This window comes from Pieris brassicae, chromosome 7 (genome assembly GCF_905147105.1).
Source record: "Pieris brassicae chromosome 7, ilPieBrab1.1, whole genome shotgun sequence".
NCBI lineage: Eukaryota > Metazoa > Arthropoda > Insecta > Lepidoptera > Pieridae > Pieris > Pieris brassicae.
This window is the reverse complement of record NC_059671.1, coordinates 13,601,459-13,619,562: the sequence shown is the minus strand read 5'-3', so window position 1 is coordinate 13,619,562 and position 18,104 is coordinate 13,601,459. Positions and strand designations below refer to the sequence as shown.

Here is an 18,104-nt window from a genome sequence, read left to right as displayed (position 1 = left end):
AATAACCGTACCATTAGCAGCATATAACTTAAAATCACTACATTTTGATCTGGCACTGTTTTTATCTACTGGAATGACGGATACGTTTGCGCCGGTATCTATTAAAAAATTATATCCACTATTACTGTCCAAGATGCATAGGCGTTGTGCTGGGGCGATGGTGCAGGCATCCGCCTCCGTGAACTGCACCTCTAGGGGATTCCCTTCTTAAAAGCGCAAGGGGGCACACATTTGGTAGCACGGTCTTTGAAACGGTAATGGTAAAAACAATCACTCGGCGCACGGGACTGCGAACACCGTCGCTGCCCACGGCTGTTACCTCTATAGGGCGGGCGAGATGATGTACGGCTCCTCAGCAACTGGTCGAACTTGTGGCTCAGCTCCGCGATGGCCGCATGCACGTCGTTGTCCTGGTCTTGCCGAAGACCGCCACTTGTCTTGACCTCCGCCAATTAAGGTGGCTGGATGGATTCTGCTACCTTGTCTGCGACGTTGGCCAGTTTATTCAGGTTCTTGGTTTCCGTGACTGCCAGAACTGCACGGACTGCTTGCGGTAAATGCGTCTGCCATGAAATACGGAGAGTATCGTCCGGAAGCTTCTCCCGAGCCAGGTCCTTCATCCTGCGTAACAACTGAGACGGTTTCTGTTCTCCCAAGTCCATCTCGCTGATGAGCTTCTGCAGCTGCCTCGTTTCTGATTCCTCAAAAATGTTCAGCAGCTTTTTCTTAAGAGCTCCATATTTGTCTTGTTCGGGAGGTGAGAAAAGGATGTCTGTGATTTGTTGTATCACATCCTTTCCCAATTTCGACACCACGATGTTGAATTTGGTATCATCTCCCATCTTTTCTGGTAACAGCACGGATTCAGCCCTGACAAACCATACAGGGGGCTGATATGTCCAGAAATCAGGAATCCAGGAGGTGACTGACGTCACCGCTGCGATTTCTTGCGTAGCCGCCGCGTGCGATTGTGGCAATGCCATCCTATCGTCTGAATTTCGGAGTCTGGGTTTCTTGTGCCGACGGGGTTGCTTGTGTAGTCGGGGTCACCAATGTAGATGTGGGGGATGCCGGGTTATGTTGCCTCCGGGTGACTACCCGGATGACTCCAAAGGAAACAATGCGATTGTGAATGACATCTTTATTTGACGTGCTTTCGCGTCAATCGCTAAGTACAGACTGTCTCCTATGTGTTGTTACATTGTCACTTATAAAACTATGCTCACAACTATATAGTATATATATATACCCCTACAATACTAACACATGGAGTGATCATATACTGGTACCAGATCATCTATTGGGGCTTTCACCTAAGTTATAATTAATGTACAAAGAAGTTTCACTTCTGACCTGTGTACATTGTACGCACGCACTTTTTTTTCTCACAGTGGTTTTATTATTATTCAAAATGTTTGATGGAGACGATCGATCTAATTAAAATGAATCCTACCTCCTATGAATTTGGTCACTTTTGCAAAACAACATTAGTTCAATACATGGTGTATTGTTATAATTTTATGATTTTTTCGTATTCGTTACCGTTATATCGCTCAATATTTCGTTGTTTGCATAACACCATTCATATGGGAGTTGGCGTAGACTGTGTTAATGAGCCTGGCAGAATATTGCAGGCCGTTCCTGACTGGCATATTTAAGTGTATAAAATGTCTTCATACTGGGTTAATTTTATACCGTCTATACCTTTGTTTTCGTGCTCCTACAAAATATTACAAAAAACCATGAGTTTGACAGAGGTAATTCGCTGATGTTATTTTATGTTTGTTATTATTAGGGCTTTATTAATGAATCCATATACACATTGATTATTAAACATTTCTTAAAATGAGTATTAGTTGTGTAAGTATACATTTTTTAGGGGTTAATATTGTATGGTCTTCAAAAGCCATAAGAGAACTGCAAAATTTCTCTTTCTTTGTCTGTTTTTTCTATACATTGTTCAGACCTAATTGACTTGTTTTGGATGATAGAGACGTTGTCAGTGCATAATTTTAATGGTAGATCTTCGTTTTTCATATGTAAAGGTAGTTGCTTTATATGGTTAAATACATATAAAAAAATTGCCTTTATTCGAGTGCTATAATTCAGATTATCAGAGAGAGAAGACCTCCTTCAAATTATTTAATTTGTCTCTTCGCTATTTTTTACCAGGTATTTACCAGGTTTCTGTTCGATGTCTTTTTTTACAAATATTAAACAGAGAAAACAGCTTTTGCATACAGCTTAGCAGTTGTATGCAAATATTAATTTTAAATTCAACGTCGATGTTTTTATGATATCCTCATAGTTATAACTCATTACTTCTATAATTTTACTCTATCTATAATAACACTCATACTACGGCGGATTCGGCCGGTACACTATAACTCCCTACAGCAATACTGAATCAATTTTTTAAGATGTTATGGAATTCCTCTGTCCAACATCACTATGGATATTGAAAAAATTTAATTGCAGAGTATGAGCGCAGGCGCAGCTTTAAATACTTAATTGCCAAAAGAAGCCAATAACTTTTAAAGTGATATAATAAATCCAAAATATTTTGTTTAATTTTAAATAAAGTGTTTATTGTATAAATATTTTATATAAAATAAATATACTATCGACTTTTAGCTCCGAAGGCTTATCGAGAAAAGTTAGCCCCATGGAGGTGATAGTTTGTCCCAACCACCCCTGCCCAAAACAATACCACCGAGTGCCTCAAGGGTCTGCTTCATATCGCTGCTGCTGTCACGGTGGCTGTCAAGAGGAATTTTGTAATTTCCCTTGTATCCTTGATTGGAATCTGAAAAATATTATTTATTATATGTATTTTTAAATATTAATATGCATTGTTCTTTAAAACTGAATTACAGTCCGTCTATATGTTTTCTCTATATATGCTACATTATGTTGTAACCTAAAAACATGGTAAATCAAGTCTATGTCTAGAAGAAAGTAAAACCATGTGAAGAATCATATGTACGCTACATATGTATATGTATAATCATATTATAACGGGTTGACTGAAAGATTAACCAGGCAATTAAGTGTGATTAAAATATTTTACACAGACAATGTAACACAATTTTCGAGTAAATGGTTTGAAATGTACTGAAAGGAGACTTGCAATAAGTATATTTTACTAAAGAACTTAAAAATTTGAATCGTTTGTTGAAATAAATGGCGTAGGAGTGTCAAACGATTAATTGTATAATAATGAGCAGTGTTGGCCTAGGCTTCAGCGTAGGATTCTCTTCCCTAGGGTAGCAGGTTCTATCCCCGGCTGTACATCAATGGATTGACTTTTTTAGAGCGCATTTAATATTCGTTCGAACGGCGAAGGAAAACATCGTAAGGAAACCGGCTTGCCTTAGACACAAGCGTCGACAGCCTGTGTGAGGCACAGGAGGTTGTTCATCTATTTGCCTATTATATTCATAAATGATCATGAACGAGATACATAAATCTCAGGACCACACCTAAAAAGTTTGTAGCAGCACTGATTTAAAAGAAAATACTGACTATGGAATCACTATTACTATAAACTATTGAATAATCGTTAATTTGTTGATCTAGTAATATTGGTTTTTAAACTGATTTGACTTTGACGTTGTTCGTTTATAAGCTCTATGACATAATGACAATGGCAGCTAACAGTAACGCCATTGCTCCGACATGCATGTGCATGATTAGTAATGTGTGCAGAGTTCTGGTTACTTACTTGCGATATCTAGCAGATCCTTTAGTGATATAAAATTTCCTTTGTTGATAATGAATCCGTCCACGCTTGCATCTAATCTACCATATTTGCCCTTTGGGGGGAAGTTAAGACATATAAGATCACGACCCAATCCATATTTCAGAATTTTCTGGTTCAATTTCCCTTCCCTTGATGGGTCAATTTCAAACGCCGCGTCTTGGTCATCTAATTGTAAGCAGTTGGGGCCGCAGCGGAGTGGGTTGTGGAGGTCGCACATTGGGCAACCTTCGTCTGGTGCACTTAAAATTGCTGGCAAGAGCTGTAAAAATTATAATACCAATCTTAAACCTTAATATGAAGTTGAAATTCAGAGATGAAATAATGATCTCTGTACTGTAGAAATTTCTTGAAATGTTTGGCCAACGACTAATCGTTTAATGGTTGATTGTAATTGGTCGAACGCCGGGTTGCATGTCTGTGATTTATTAGATTATTTATTATTAGATTAGATTTATTATTTAGATGCTGTTGCACTATACGGTCTTATAACTAAACTAAAGTAAGGTTTTTGTTAATTAATGTTTTTATATAAAAGTAACATCGTTACCATAGTAACAAATACGTCACGTCAGCCTCACCGTTAAAGGTCGAGTATTTAGATTTACATAAGAAATCGGGACTCCAGTCTCGTCAGTATCGAAGTCCGATAGTATGATCACTTATCCCATTCCATTTGTTTTTAATACTAATTATATATTTTTTAATAATGCTGATATGCATGGGTGAACCTGGTAAGGCGTCATGACGGTTGGATCACAAATTTATTGATATCGTTACATTTTAAAAGTTTACAAACATTTAAAAAACTATCGGAATCGGCCATTTTAGTAGTACATGGTAGTAACTTTTCCTGTATGACTTGCCGCGAGTCTAGATCTGTTGGTATAGGTATAACATTCTTACCGAAATCAGGCAAGTGAGGACGGCGATCTGCATGGCGGTCAATGGCTCTCTTCTGAAGACTCTTTCCAGCTATTACTTTTATACTAAACGTTGGATACAGTGTATCGAATTGTACAAATTTTCAATAAATGTTATTGATTAGAAATTACCTGAAACAGTATTAGCCACACATTACTTTTTAAATTAATCTACCTCGTATAAATTATTGGTCGTTAATGGGATTCTACATGATTATATTACATAAATAATTTAGTTTGGTCATGGTATGTAGTAAAATTTTTGAATATGTCTGTCCGCGATGTACCTGTTATCATATGAGTTCTATCCTCGTATAGGCACCAGTCCCTCACAAAGATGGTTATTAATATGGATGGATATTCTGAAGAGAAAACAATTTTTTAACCGGATTAAAGCTATTTTTATTATTTTAAACTTATAATTATTACATAATTTTAAATTTAACATTTTCCGGCGTTTCGCGTGCTTTACAGCGTGCGTGGTCACGGTGACTGAAGAGAAAAGGTGTTGAATGTCAAAAGTATCACAGCTGTCCTTTTTTACCTGGAGTGGTTTCGACTAAAATAATACATCCGGTAAAAAAAATTGTTTTCTTTCAATGTGTAAAAGCTATGTTAACCAAAGACAATACTATATTCTGAAGAGAAATTTTGTCAAACAAACAAATTTGGTAAGACCAAATGACTATGTGCGTCTCGTAAAAACGGCTATGTGGGTAGGTTATCACAAAGCCTTGCACAAAGTGGGTATGGAGTCGTCGTTCATATTCTAGACACTTTAAACGCTTGGTCAACAGATACAACAACATTTCGTCTGTCGAAGACCAGAAAAGATCAGGGCGGCCGCGTACCGTAAGAACTATAAATGCTGTTGAATGAAAAAATGAAGCATAAAATCTTATGGCGATAAATGAAGATTCCCGCTAGGATTCTTTCGCGTATTATAAAACAAGACCTGAAGCTCGGTGCTTATCTTCGATATATAGGACACGCCCTTAAATCAATCTTTACAATTAAAGAGAGTGCAAAGATCAGAACGCCTTCTGTCTGTGATGGTTTGGTGGGGCGTGTCTTATCCAGGAGTCAGTCTCAAAACTAAATTTTTGTGAAAAAGGAGTGAAAACTTCAGCCAAAGTGTATCAAGATACGGTCTTGGATTATTTTGTGAAACCTCTCAGCAATATACTTTTTCAAAAAATACCGTGGACTTTCCAGCAGTGCATTCTGCACCTGGTCACTAGGCACACTTACGTTCCGGACTTTATAAGAGCTGAAGACAGGCCTTCGTCTAGCCCAGACCTCAACCCTGTAGACTTCAAATTATGATCAGTTATAGAGGACGTGCTCTAATTTCTAAACGGCACGGCATCATCGCGTCTCTTAAAAAATCATTGGAGCCAGGAGTGGCGAAATTTCCTTTAGAAACAGTGCGTATATTTATAAATTCGTGGCCAAATAGGTTTAAGGAGTGTAAAAAAGCAAAAGGTGGCCATTTCGAGTAGATGTTTTTTTGCTGAGACTTTATAATAAATATGTAGGTATATTATTATATGGCTTATGGCTGGACTAGGTATATACCTAATGAAACAATAAGTTAAGTGATTTAAATTCTTTCTCAAGACTTAACCCATTCTCAAGATGATTGGTTCCACCTCGATGTCTAACATTTCATGACTGAGCGTTCCTTAAGGCACTTTTGCAGCGCTACACCACTGTACAGCTGCCCGAGGTGCTGCGCGCAGCGAGTAGAGCTCATGTCTTCTAGCGCACTGCAGACCCCAAGGGCTATAGAAGCCTGCCCCCGAACATTGAAACACCACCCGAAGGGGACATATGCCCCGAACGGGCCAAAGCTGACCCCCTCGAGGGAGTGTGCAAAAAAGACCACACAGCTCTTTCGGTAGTTCAAGAAAAGAACCTACTGATTCTTAAAAGGCCTGTAACATACTCGGGAGCAACCCGGCTTTATAAGTGTTTACTACAACTGCCACTGTGTGTCACTTAACATCAGGTAAGCTTTTTGCCCATTTTCCCGTTATGGTATAAAAATATACCACAAATTAGATATTTCCGAAAAAAATATTATAATAAATTGATATCTATTACTAAAGTCAATAAATGGAACTAAAACTATTCGTATTTGAATGAGTGACATCCTAATTAAACTTATAATTATTTCAGATCGTTTTGCTAATTGCAATTATTAAGCGTTATATAATTAACTTAAGTATCTAGTCATAATTAAAATTTGATACAATAATAGCCGGTATATTGTGTATTTAATATTTGTATGGCAATTAGACACATACATATATGCGGAAGTACGTCGGTAACACTGAATTTATTTTAGAATTGGCTAGTTAGAAAGAAAGTTTTCATTAGCATTGGCTAATGAAAACTTTTTTGAATTTAAATTTTAGAACTCTTTGGTAACCTATATTGCATTCATTTGTCATTTGTTTTTGTGAATTGGCGGCAAATCTAAAACTCTTGTTACACCTGAAAATAAAACTTACGCGAGAAAATTTTCGGTCAATGATTTATTATGACTTTCGTTGTGGGCTTACTTAACAACAAAGCTATGATAGGCTGCGATTAGCATTTCTTAATGAAGACCCATCTCGTGCTACTATTTACAATAGGTTTAATAATAACTTTATATACTCAGACAGAATGAATGGTTTATGGATTATAACATAATTTTTTTTAGCAATTCAATATTTATTTATTTGAACCTTATTTTCTATAATTACAAAAATAATACCCATTACCACCATTACCATTGGTTGTCTCATTAAGGTAAATAATAATGAGAGGTTGAAGTCGATTTAATTTATTTTATATAAATATTTTAATCAAATAAGCTTTATAGATCTTAAAGATAAATAATATACATTTTACATGCACCATTTATAATATGTTCTTGGATAAGTGTGATTTTATAATAATTAGGAATACCTTCTTTTCGTCGAATGGATTTTTTATTTGATTTACAAAAGCATTGTTGAAATCTGTATTATTTTTATTTGATCTGTAATACTCTATTTTATTATTAAAAAATATATATATATAACTATATATATATAGTATATTCGACTATATATATATATTCTTAATGTTTACATTTAGGTATATATTATTAATAATGTTAGTAGTTAAGTTCCTTATATAAGTTCTTGTGTTTCCACCCGCATTAATTCGGTCATAGCATGAGATTAAATAGCCTGAAATGGAATGGAATGGTTCAGATATAATCGACTTTTTCGTTATAGATGTCTTCTATAAAACTGTAGTTAATTGCTCTATTGTTAATAGTGTACACAGCTTACGTATTTTGTCGATAATAACCTAATAATCGAAAATATTCAAAATTCAATTCAAAATCATTTATTCATATAGGTAACACAATGTACACTTATAAGCGTGAAAAACAGAAATATATATGAAATGCTTCTAATTTTAAATTTTACGGCCAGTTCTCAAATCAAGGACGTAGAACGGGAGAGAAGAACTGGAAATAAACACTCTGTCATTTTTTTTAATTGCCAAGTTTTTGTTTTACACGTTTGTAAAGAGCTGCAACCATTACACCGTGTTCCACATGACATCTTTGGTAATTAATAATAATAAAATAAATTAAAAACAAAGATTAGTCCTCTATCAGCAGAAGGCATGGTGAAATAGGAGCACGCACTTACATTCTATATTATATGCAGCCTATGTTCATCAGGAATAATGTAGGATTATACGCATAAATTAATTAATTTAAATTATTTTGGAGGCTCAATGCAAACAAACAACTTTTCTCTTTAAAATATTAATGTAGATAACTTGACAATCTGTTTGACAATCAGCCCCAAAGTCGTAAATTTATGAATCAGTTTAAACTTTGCGCCAACTATGAGTTCACATTTTTGACATACGGGACTAATACGTAGCGCTAACTAAGAAAGGCTACATGTATGTTTTCTCTTTCTCTCTTTAACTTACCACTTAACATACACTACTTCATGAAGAGTATATATTAAAACTTATGTATCCAATAGATCATCCAAAAACTTCCCATTTTTATTGATAAACCGTTCAACGTCTCCGTCATATTTGTTGTGGTCAAAGCACACCATATTTCTAGGATTATATGAAAACCTATACAAATGAGAATAAATATTATTCAATTTATCCAAAGCAGAGCGGCTCGCAATGTGGAACTGCGGCTAAATTTCATCATCGGACGTCAATACAGAATGCGAAATTATACCTTGACGCCTGGCGTTACCTTTATGGAACCAGCTGCCATTACAGGTAAGGCCGAACCATTATGACGTAAGCGTCTTTTGGAGAGGAGCGTACCGCTCGACCTAACCGATTAAAGATTGTAGCACCACTGTGTTTTTGATAAACTGCTGATATTTCTCCTTCTTCTTAAAAATAAAATCACCTTACGCTTTAACAAAGTTTTAACTCTTTCTCTCTGCCATATTATGTTTTCGGGGTGCTAAAACAAGAAAGATAATCAAGTCAAAATCAAAATAAGTAAAAATAGGTAAAATAATATAACATGGGCTAATGATTTTTTAATGTAACTTTTTAAGAAATTAAATTGCTAACGCGTGTATCGAATTATAGGAATCGTATAAAATAATTTCAAATTAAGAATTATTACGCTACATTAGGTACGCATGACTTCATTATTATTAACACTATGTATGTAACGCATAAAAATGTATTCTATAACATTTATCGACTTAAATGAAAGTTTATATACTTTTTAAAAATGTTCAAACGGGCTATTACAATATTTTATTTGATTCGTGGTATAGACTCGACCAGAACAAGAACTAAAACTTTTAATTTTCTCACTTATGAAAAAAGTTATATAATACACACGCAGCGCTGTAATAAATAATGAAACTGCTAAGAAGTTCCCTCTAAAAAACCAGACAAACACTACGAAACACACATAACTAAAATAAAAATTAACGCGTTAACGATCTAAAATTATTTCAGGTCCATATTCTAATTATTATATACCACAATTTAGTCTTTAGCGCTGTGGTTTGATTGCCTTTGGCCTATGTACGTACTACATAGACCAAAGATTAAATATTAAAATATTGTCTTTGGTCTGTGTAGTATGGTACTCTGTGTAGGCTCTATAGAAAAATGTTTTGACAAATCCGTTTAATTTCACGGCCCTTGTTATCGTATAAAAATCTAAGTTTACATTTCACCGAGTCGGTTGTGCACAAATCTTTGGCACTTGAAAATTTTTATTTCGCCAAAATTCCCGTAGTCCATTTTTGCGAGCACCAAATGTAAATTAAATGATGAATAGATGTGCGCGCCAGTGCGTTTTGCGGTAAAGCTAAAACCAACCGTTCGACCATTAATTCGTGATATTTTTTCGCTTTGTTATCCTTGTTTTTCCGATATCAACACTTCTTTTTTGAAGTCGTGCTTTTGTTTTGACTGTGGTTTTGAAATTTAGAATTATGATTTATAATATCGCACTTGTTTACAGTAAGGCTGTCACGTACTTTCCAATAGTGGTCTCGATTTCAATAATAAGTTATTGTACCACGTAATTTCAATATTATTAATATTGTGAGAACCATATCAGTTCAGTGTGGGCTAAGTGGCTTGAGCGTGAGTCTCTCAACCAAGTGCAAGAATGTACTTTTCTTTCTATGTGCGCATTTAAACACTGTACAGTGTTTAAAGTACAGTACAGTCGTCGTAGTCGTACAGTAAAAGAAAAACATAAAAGGACACCGCATGCCTAAGACCGATAATCGGGACCGGAATCGGAACTACCCTTTGCCTATTATGGCTATTACTATAAGGAAATTAATGATCACAATACAGATGTCTGACACTAAGATATTGTGGCGCCATTGTTTATTGTATTAGGTACCAGCCTTACCACTAATAGAGTTTTACACACAAAGGGAAGATTATGAATTTATGCAAGTATAAGCAGTGGAACCGTTTCGAATATGCCTGGCAAAGTTTTTTGGTATGGACTCTATTATATTACAGCGCATGGCTGTTGCGTGATATATTTATTCTATGTTTTTAACATTATTATTTTCTCATGTATGTTATAATGAGAATTATTTCTTAAACCTAATCGTATGTAAATTGGTTATGTGTAAAAATATTTCGTAAATATCTAATACTAGACATTTTTTACAGGACTCACGAGCAGCCTTCGTAAAATTTTGTTTTTTAGGTTAATTTCACGAACGAAATCAAAAGCACGTAGTTGACAATATAACGTCGCTTTTAATTCAGAAAACATATCTAGTGATATATTAAGGTTTAACGGATATTATAATCGGAATCCCATAAATACTAGACCCATGTCAGTTGAAGGGTTCGCCTCCATAATCCTTATTTAGTGTTTTTATTGTTTTACACCTGTGTCGACGGTACTATTATATTTTCATTATATTCGGATATAAATTTCTTAAAATCGAAGAGCTCATTTTTCTATGAGATTTGATTTATAGGATATATATATTTATTTATAGTCTTTATTTGTGAAAAAAAAAATTATATAATAATAATATTATGTTTTACGAAATGAAAATTTCTCAAATCAACTTCTTGTTTTCTTCGGACCAGATTGTTAAAAAAAACTCTATCGTAAAGTGACCCTGTATTGCAAGTTTTGCCACATTTAATAGGGATTCTAAAAAGGTATTAGTCATGGCTATGAGTGACTTGGTAGAGCTGTGAACCTCATGCTACAAGCCTCGTGCCACAAGGCTTCTACAATATCCGGCCGGCAACGCACTCACGAGCCCTCTGGCATAAAGAGAATCCATGGGACCTCTTGCCCGTTTGCCCCTGTTCTATATAAAAAATATATATAATTCTATATTCTATAAATAGACATTTCCAATATGTATGTGTGAACTCCTAAAAGCATTGACCAGATTAAAGTCTGCCATAAAAATGTTGTATGGGGTGGGTTCTCAAATAGGATATAAAAGTTACAAGGAAAAGGCGGATTCGATGACTAAGGGAAAACAGATTGAGATGCTCGAGCGTTTTTCGAATTTTCCGAAATCCTTGGAATAAAAAACATTGTTGAAAGTTGGTAGGTATTTACATAAAATATTTATTCGTTCCTTTTTTGAATGCGTTGTTGAACAGTAGAGGGTTGGCTAAGTATTCATTATGCGAATCTCATCGCTGAGGTTGTAGGTTTCAACCCTGGTTGCACGTATGCACTTTCTGTTTGCACACACACTAACTCGTAAGATAAAATGCATTCTTTAAACAAAAAAGTTCATGGGGTGTATCAGACACAGAAGGGTAAAACCTAATTATCTATTAAAACAAATGTGTGATTATTTGTTTTCACACAGATACATAAATCTTAAGCCAAGACATAAAAGGTTGTAGCACTACTGGACTTTTGGGTGTTGAACAATTGTATAGAAACGGCAAAACACAAATATTAATAACATTGAAGTATAATAGTAGTTATTGATTTACGCGTATAGTTCAATTTATTTATCTACTTGTTAAGTTGTATAGTTTGTATAAACAAAAACCTCCTTAAAATAAGTGTTTAATTGTGAGAAATGTGAGCTGCTGTAAAGTGTACAAAAATATCTAATATGGTAAAAACAACGGTATTTACAATTTTCTTAAGTTATATACTATTAATTAAAAATTAATAAAGATAAAATTAAAACAAACAGTCTGTCCTCCAAAAGGAACAAAATCGAAGTTGGAGGTAATATTCTTTATGTGAACCGTTTATTTTTTTCCGCCTGTCCTACGCCGCCTTCTTACAGATATACGTATTATAAACATAAAATAAATAAACATTTGTAATTAAACTTATTTCTAAAATACTCTTGAGTAACATGTTATCAACTTTAATTTCAAAAATATTTAACCAGTTATAAGTTACCAACAAGCTAACACTAAACGACCCAAAACGTCGCGTGCATCAGACACAGAAGCCTGATCACCTACTTGCCTATTAGATTAACAAATGATCATGAAATAGATATAGAAATCTGAGGCCAGTCCTAAACAGGTTGATTTGCGCCATTGATTTATTAACGTCAAATAATGAAAACATTATTTTGTCATGACGATTAGTCAAGTTAGTTATAATTGTTGTCAAACTAAATACCCACGCAATGAAGTCACCTTGCCTTAAAAAGAAAGTCAAAAGACTCAGACTGTCGTTTGCTGAAATGTAATCTATTATTCAACATACGAAGGTGGTGGTGGCGAAATTCCGCTGGGAAATCACTTAAACATAAGTGATAGCCGGCATCTCTGAGGCCTGAGAAGGTTTGAACCCCGGTCGTCCAACGGACTTTTCAATCTCACTGAAACCGTGCACGAAAACATCGCGAGGAAACCGGCATGTCTAGTACCTGAAAATCAACAGCGTAGCAGCATAGAAGGCCTACCTACCAAGACCAAGACCAGGGGATGTTTACCAGTTTTTAATGACTTATTGTGTCCCCTTGTTGGGAGTAAAATCTGTAAAACCTGCTCCCAGGTTGTATATTGAAGTTTGTGTATTTTTGTTTTTCAATAACAATAAGTTTGTAGTACTCATAACCTAAAAAATGATGACTTTGTTTATTTACAAGGGGTTATTACAAGTAAGCTGTCGTAGTATTACATAATAATGTATATTATAATGTCAAACTATGTACTATATACAGGCAATAGAAAATTTTCATTGTACACTTTTTAACGTTGTATATTCCTTACCAAAGATAAGCTCTGAATTGCACTCAAAGAAACTTCAAATCCACTGTATCTTTGTGAGCAGTTCTGAAAATTGCCCTCACTAAGAACGCTGCAAGGCAAATCTGTTGGACAGAGATCTTGTAATATCCATTATCAAACATATTTTCAGAGAAAATGTATTTCTAACTTAAATTTTATATTATTCAATATAGTTCTGACCACAGTTAAGAGATGTATTTATAATTATGAGTAGTTTGGGATTGTTAGCTTATAATTAAATTTGTCATACATCTCTCTCCCTGTGGCGGCTGTGACCCAACTAAATGGTCAATCCATGCGTATGATGCGTATGCATAGAAATATAGGAAATCTATGACAATTTAACGGGGGAGAAAGATTGTAATGGCTAAGAAGAACGAAAGACGTTCGAAATCCTTAATATCAATATATTAATCTTAATAGAACTATAAAATTAAAAAAAGAACAGTTGTCAAATCGTTACAAGTAATTGAAATTTTTGTTAATTTTTTTATTAGAGATTCTTAATGAATCCATACAAACATTGCTAAGTTAACATTTCTTAATATTAGTTGTGTTATTATAAGTTGTAAGAAATTAATATAATTTTTTTTGGTCTAGTATTGTATGGCCCAGTTTAGTCGGAAAAGCCTCCTCCATAGTTTTTAAATTTTCTTTTTGTTATTATTGTCTTGTTCTTCGTTTTTTTATATGGGTGGTGGTCGCTTTTTCTATGGGGACCAGCCGGATGGAGGAGTATTTGTTGTGGAAATTGTTATTGTTGTATTTTCGCTCCAAAGCCAATTCAACGTCAGGACCAAGAGAATCCGGCAACTAAAAAGAAAACAAAACACAGCATAAACAAAGAAAATACATGTTTTTTTTTTGAGTGAATTATACTATTTGCTATTAAAACTATTTTTAATAGAAAATATTAAGATAAAATTACTCAGGGAAATTGAAAACACGAGGTACAAATTTCAGGCTGCTCGTAAAATTAATAAAAAATTTTTTTGCAAGAAATGCAAATAGGAAAGTAAGATACAAGAAAAATATTTGTCTCTTGATAACAAAATAATGTCTACTGGTTAAATTTAAATAAGTTTAACTTAAAAGGTTTTAATAAAACTATTATGCGCCACTGATTATAAACATGAAGATTTATGAAAATTAACTGCAAGTCGAGCCTTCAACATAAACTAGTAGTTAATAAGAAAATCCATTATTTATACAGCGCGCTTACATTTGCCGTTAAGATAAGACATACAGGTTAAGAGCTGATGAAATAAAAACCATAAATAAAATAAATCAGTGACGCTACAACCTAAGAGATCTGAATCTCTTAATCTGTTTTATGACTATCTATTTGTCTAATCTAATAGGTGATCAGCCTCCTGTGCCTGACACACGCCGAGATCTTTTTGGGTCTAAGGCAAGCCGGTATCATCAGATGTTTTCCTTCACCGTTCGAGCGAATGTTAAATGCGCATATCGATGTAATTAATATGCTTACTCGGAAATAAGCTATTTACGCAGGATATACAAGTCTATTGTTGACCTCCTAGTGGGAGTGCCATGCTGTTGCTTTCGGGCTTCAGCCAATCGGGCAGGCACGACCGGGGCAGTACCACTGTCTCACAGAAAACCGGCGTGAAGTGATGCAATAGGTTCATCTTATTGTACTCGCGTTTCGTGCGGTGAGTGAGACTCCCGGAGCCCATCAATTCCCCCCTCCCCCAGAATATGAAGATGCAGTTTAAACAGAGATTACCCCAGGGGGGTACCACACGTTTCCGCTGTGGAGAATCCCCCTCTGAGCGTCCATCATCGGAACAATCAGTATTCGGTGGTGGATGCACAGGCTGCCCTTCGTATTCTGGGGTGGGCAAAAACTGCTCAAAAAACTATAAGTTTCGATCTCGGGGCAAACGGAAGAATTTACCGAAGGCATCCCCTTCCACGCTCTCAGTGGACTTTACCAATGTTAGGGGGCTCAACTCTAATCTTAACGCGGTTCACTTTCACCTCGAAACTGCGAAGCCGGCCTTATTCTTCCTTACTGAGACTCAGATATCCTTCCCGGCTGATACTTCCTACCTCTCCTACCCGGGGTACAAATTGGAACATTCATTTGTGCCGCGGGCGGGAGTTTGCGTGTACGTCAGAGAGGATATCTGTTCTCGTCGCCTCGGGTCGCTTGAAGGAAGGGACCTATCTAGCCTCTGGCTGCGCGTAGACTGCGATGTCCATCCGCGATTCTACGCATGCCTGTATAGGTCCCATAGCGGAAATACTGAAACTGAGCGACTCATTGAGCACATCCAAATGGCTACAGATTCCCTGCTCGAAGGGGTTCCTACCGCTGAAATCGTGATACTTGGCGATTTTAACGCTCACCATGCCGATTGGCTCGGTTCGGAAACCACCGATCACGCGGGAAGATCCTTTCACGACTTTGCTTTAGCTTACGACCTGTCACAAATGGTCCCTGCGATTACGCGAATACCAGATGTGGATGGTCATAAACCCTCTTTGTTGGACCTTCTGCTGACCTCACATCCGGAGACCTATCAAGTCTCTGTTGACCCGCCATTGGGTTCATCGGATCATTGTGTGGTCCGGAGTGCTGTGCCTACTACGCGCCCTCTTCGGCCCCGTTTTTCGGGTTGTCGTCGTATTTGGCACTATCGGTCAGCAGATTGGGATGGGATGCGGTCTTTCTTTGCGTCCTACCCTTGGGGGCCTATGTGCTTTTCGTCGGAAGCTCCAGATTCCGTCGCTGCCTCTGTCGCCGAAGTGGTTCTGCAGGGCATGGAACTTTTTATTCCATTCTCTGCGGTGCCGATCGGTGGCAGGTCACAGCCCTGGTTTAAGCGTTCTTGCAAGGCGGCATCGCGTCGAAAGCGAGAATGCTTTAATGCATGGGCGGAGGCGGCGATATCTCGTGATGCCAATACCAGCGAACATAAAAAAGCATATAACTCAGCCTCCAGGTCCTTCAAACGGGAAATCGCTAAGGCAAAGTCAGAGCACATCGCCAGATTTGGCGAGAGATTGGCCCAACTCCCTTCTGGGACCCGAGCCTTCTGGTCTCTCGCCAAAGCTGTACAAGGGAATTTTTGTCAGCCATCGATACCACCGCTGCACAGAGAGGATGACTCGCTCGCCCACACTGCGAAGGAGAAGGCCGACCTCTTGGGCTGTCTCTTTGCGTCCAACTCGACTTTGGATGACCGGGGGAGATCACCACCGGCGATTTCGCGGTGTGATAACTCAATGCCGGAAATCACATTCCAGCAACGTGCTGTTCGCAGAGCACTATCTTCCTTGGACATTCATAAGTCGAGCGGGCCGGATGGTATCCCTCCAATTGTGCTGCGTACATGTGCTCCTGAGTTGGCTCCGGTCCTGACGCGCCTTTTCCGGTACCTGTACTCGCTCGGCACTGTCCCGAAGTGCTGGAAGACCGCTTCGATACATCCGATCCCTAAAAAAGGCGATCGCACTGATCCATCCAACTATCGCCCAATCGCAATAACCTCCTTGTTCTCCAAAATAATGGAATCCATTATTAATGGCCAGCTCTTGAGTTATCTAGAGGGCCACCAGCTGATTAGCGATTATCAGTACGGCTTTCGTCGTGGTCGTTCAGCTGGTGACCTTCTAATATACCTTACTCATAGATGGGCAGAGGCAATTGAGTCCAAGGGGGAGGCACTAGCGGTTAGTTTGGACATAGCGAAAGCCTTCGATCGGGTGTGGCACAAAGCACTGCTCTCGAAGCTACCAGCCTACGGGCTTCCTGAGAAATTATGCGACTGGATCTCCAGCTTTCTAGCCGATCGGAGCATCAAGGTCGTCGTCGACGGAGCATGTTCCGACCTTAAACCCGTGAATGCTGGGGTCCCACAAGGCTGTGTTCTGTCCCCGACCCTGTTTCTTCTGCATATCAATGACATGTTGCAACTTAGCAACATTCATTGCTATGCGGACGACAGCACTGGGGATACTCTTTACACTGGCCGGGCAGGTATTTCTCGGGCAGTTGTCGATGAGTACCGGAACAAACTTGTGTCTGAAGTCGAAACTCTTTTACGTGGAGTCTCGGACTGGGGTAGACTAAACCTAGTCCAATTTAACCCCAAGAAGACACAAGTTTGCGCGTTTTCCGCGAAAAAAATACCCTTTGTCGCTACTCCTCTTTTCGAAAACACTCTTCTTGAAGCCACAGCCAGCATCGAAATACTTGGCGTTAACATATCGAACGACGTTCAGTTTCGCGGTCATTTGGAGGGAAAGGCTAAATTAGCCTCCAAAAAGCTTGGTGTGCTCAGCAAGGCGAGACGGTACTTCACTCCGGGCCACCGCTTGCAACTCTATAAAGCGCAAATACGGCCCCACATGGAATACTGTTCTCACCTCTGGGCGGGGGCTCCCCAGTACCAGCTCCTTCCACTTGACCGTATCCAACGAAGAGCGGTTCGAATCGTCGATGACCAATCCCTCTCCGAGCGGCTCGATCCTTTGGCGTTGCGTAGAGATGTGGGGTCACTCTGCATCTTCTACCGCATTTACCATGGAGAGTGTTCAGAGGAGTTGTTCGGATTAATACCTGCAGCTGAGTTTCAGCATCGGACGTCGAGGCAAAATACAAAATTCCATCCGTATCA

General features: G+C 37.6%; 2 protein-coding genes and 2 long non-coding RNA genes across 6 annotated transcripts; all 4 read right to left on the bottom strand.

Moving 5' to 3' along the window:
• Window positions 1–452: 452 nt before the first annotated feature.
• On the bottom strand, window positions 453–842 carry LOC123712257. Its single transcript, XM_045665264.1, has one exon. The coding sequence runs from the start codon at window positions 840–842 to the stop codon at window positions 453–455; it is 390 nt and encodes a 129-aa protein (XP_045521220.1).
• Window positions 843–2,528: 1,686 nt separating this feature from the next.
• LOC123712016 lies at window positions 2,529–4,819 on the bottom strand. Its single transcript, XM_045664922.1, has 3 exons — window positions 4,667–4,819; window positions 3,725–4,022; window positions 2,529–2,806 (listed from the first exon to the last, which is right to left on the bottom strand). The coding sequence occupies exons 1-3, from the start codon at window positions 4,697–4,699 to the stop codon at window positions 2,658–2,660; spliced, it is 480 nt and encodes a 159-aa protein (XP_045520878.1). The 5' UTR covers window positions 4,700–4,819; the 3' UTR covers window positions 2,529–2,657.
• Window positions 4,820–7,564: 2,745 nt separating this feature from the next.
• Window positions 7,565–9,847, bottom strand: LOC123712017. 3 transcript variants are annotated; one of them, XR_006754034.1, is made up of 4 exons: window positions 9,544–9,841; window positions 8,960–9,178; window positions 8,674–8,829; window positions 7,565–7,907 (listed from the first exon to the last, which is right to left on the bottom strand). It is a non-coding gene; the product is annotated as an uncharacterized LOC123712017 (long non-coding RNA). The 3 variants fall into 3 exon arrangements; XR_006754033.1 differs by lacking the exon at window positions 7,565–7,907 and adding an exon at window positions 8,116–8,194 and having other exon boundaries at window positions 8,942–9,178; window positions 9,544–9,847; XR_006754032.1 differs by lacking the exon at window positions 7,565–7,907 and adding an exon at window positions 8,117–8,194 and having other exon boundaries at window positions 9,544–9,838.
• Window positions 9,848–13,906: 4,059 nt separating this feature from the next.
• LOC123712110 lies at window positions 13,907–14,623 on the bottom strand. The gene is made up of 2 exons (XR_006754049.1): window positions 14,384–14,623; window positions 13,907–14,268 (listed from the first exon to the last, which is right to left on the bottom strand). It is a non-coding gene; the product is annotated as an uncharacterized LOC123712110 (long non-coding RNA).
• Window positions 14,624–18,104: the final 3,481 nt, after the last annotated feature.

Coding starts and splice junctions, on each gene's coding strand:
- LOC123712257 (XM_045665264.1), bottom strand. CDS start 842: ATGGGAGATGATACCAAATTCAACATCGTGGTGTCGAAATTGGGAAAG.
- LOC123712016 (XM_045664922.1), bottom strand. CDS start 4,699: ATGCAGATCGCCGTCCTCACTTGCCTGATTTCG. Junction 4,023..4,666: donor TCCTCACTTGCCTGATTTCG/GTAAGAATGTTA, acceptor TAATTTTTACAG/CTCTTGCCAGCAATTTTAAG. Junction 2,807..3,724: donor GGATCTGCTAGATATCGCAA/GTAAGTAACCAG, acceptor AATATTTTTCAG/ATTCCAATCAAGGATACAAG.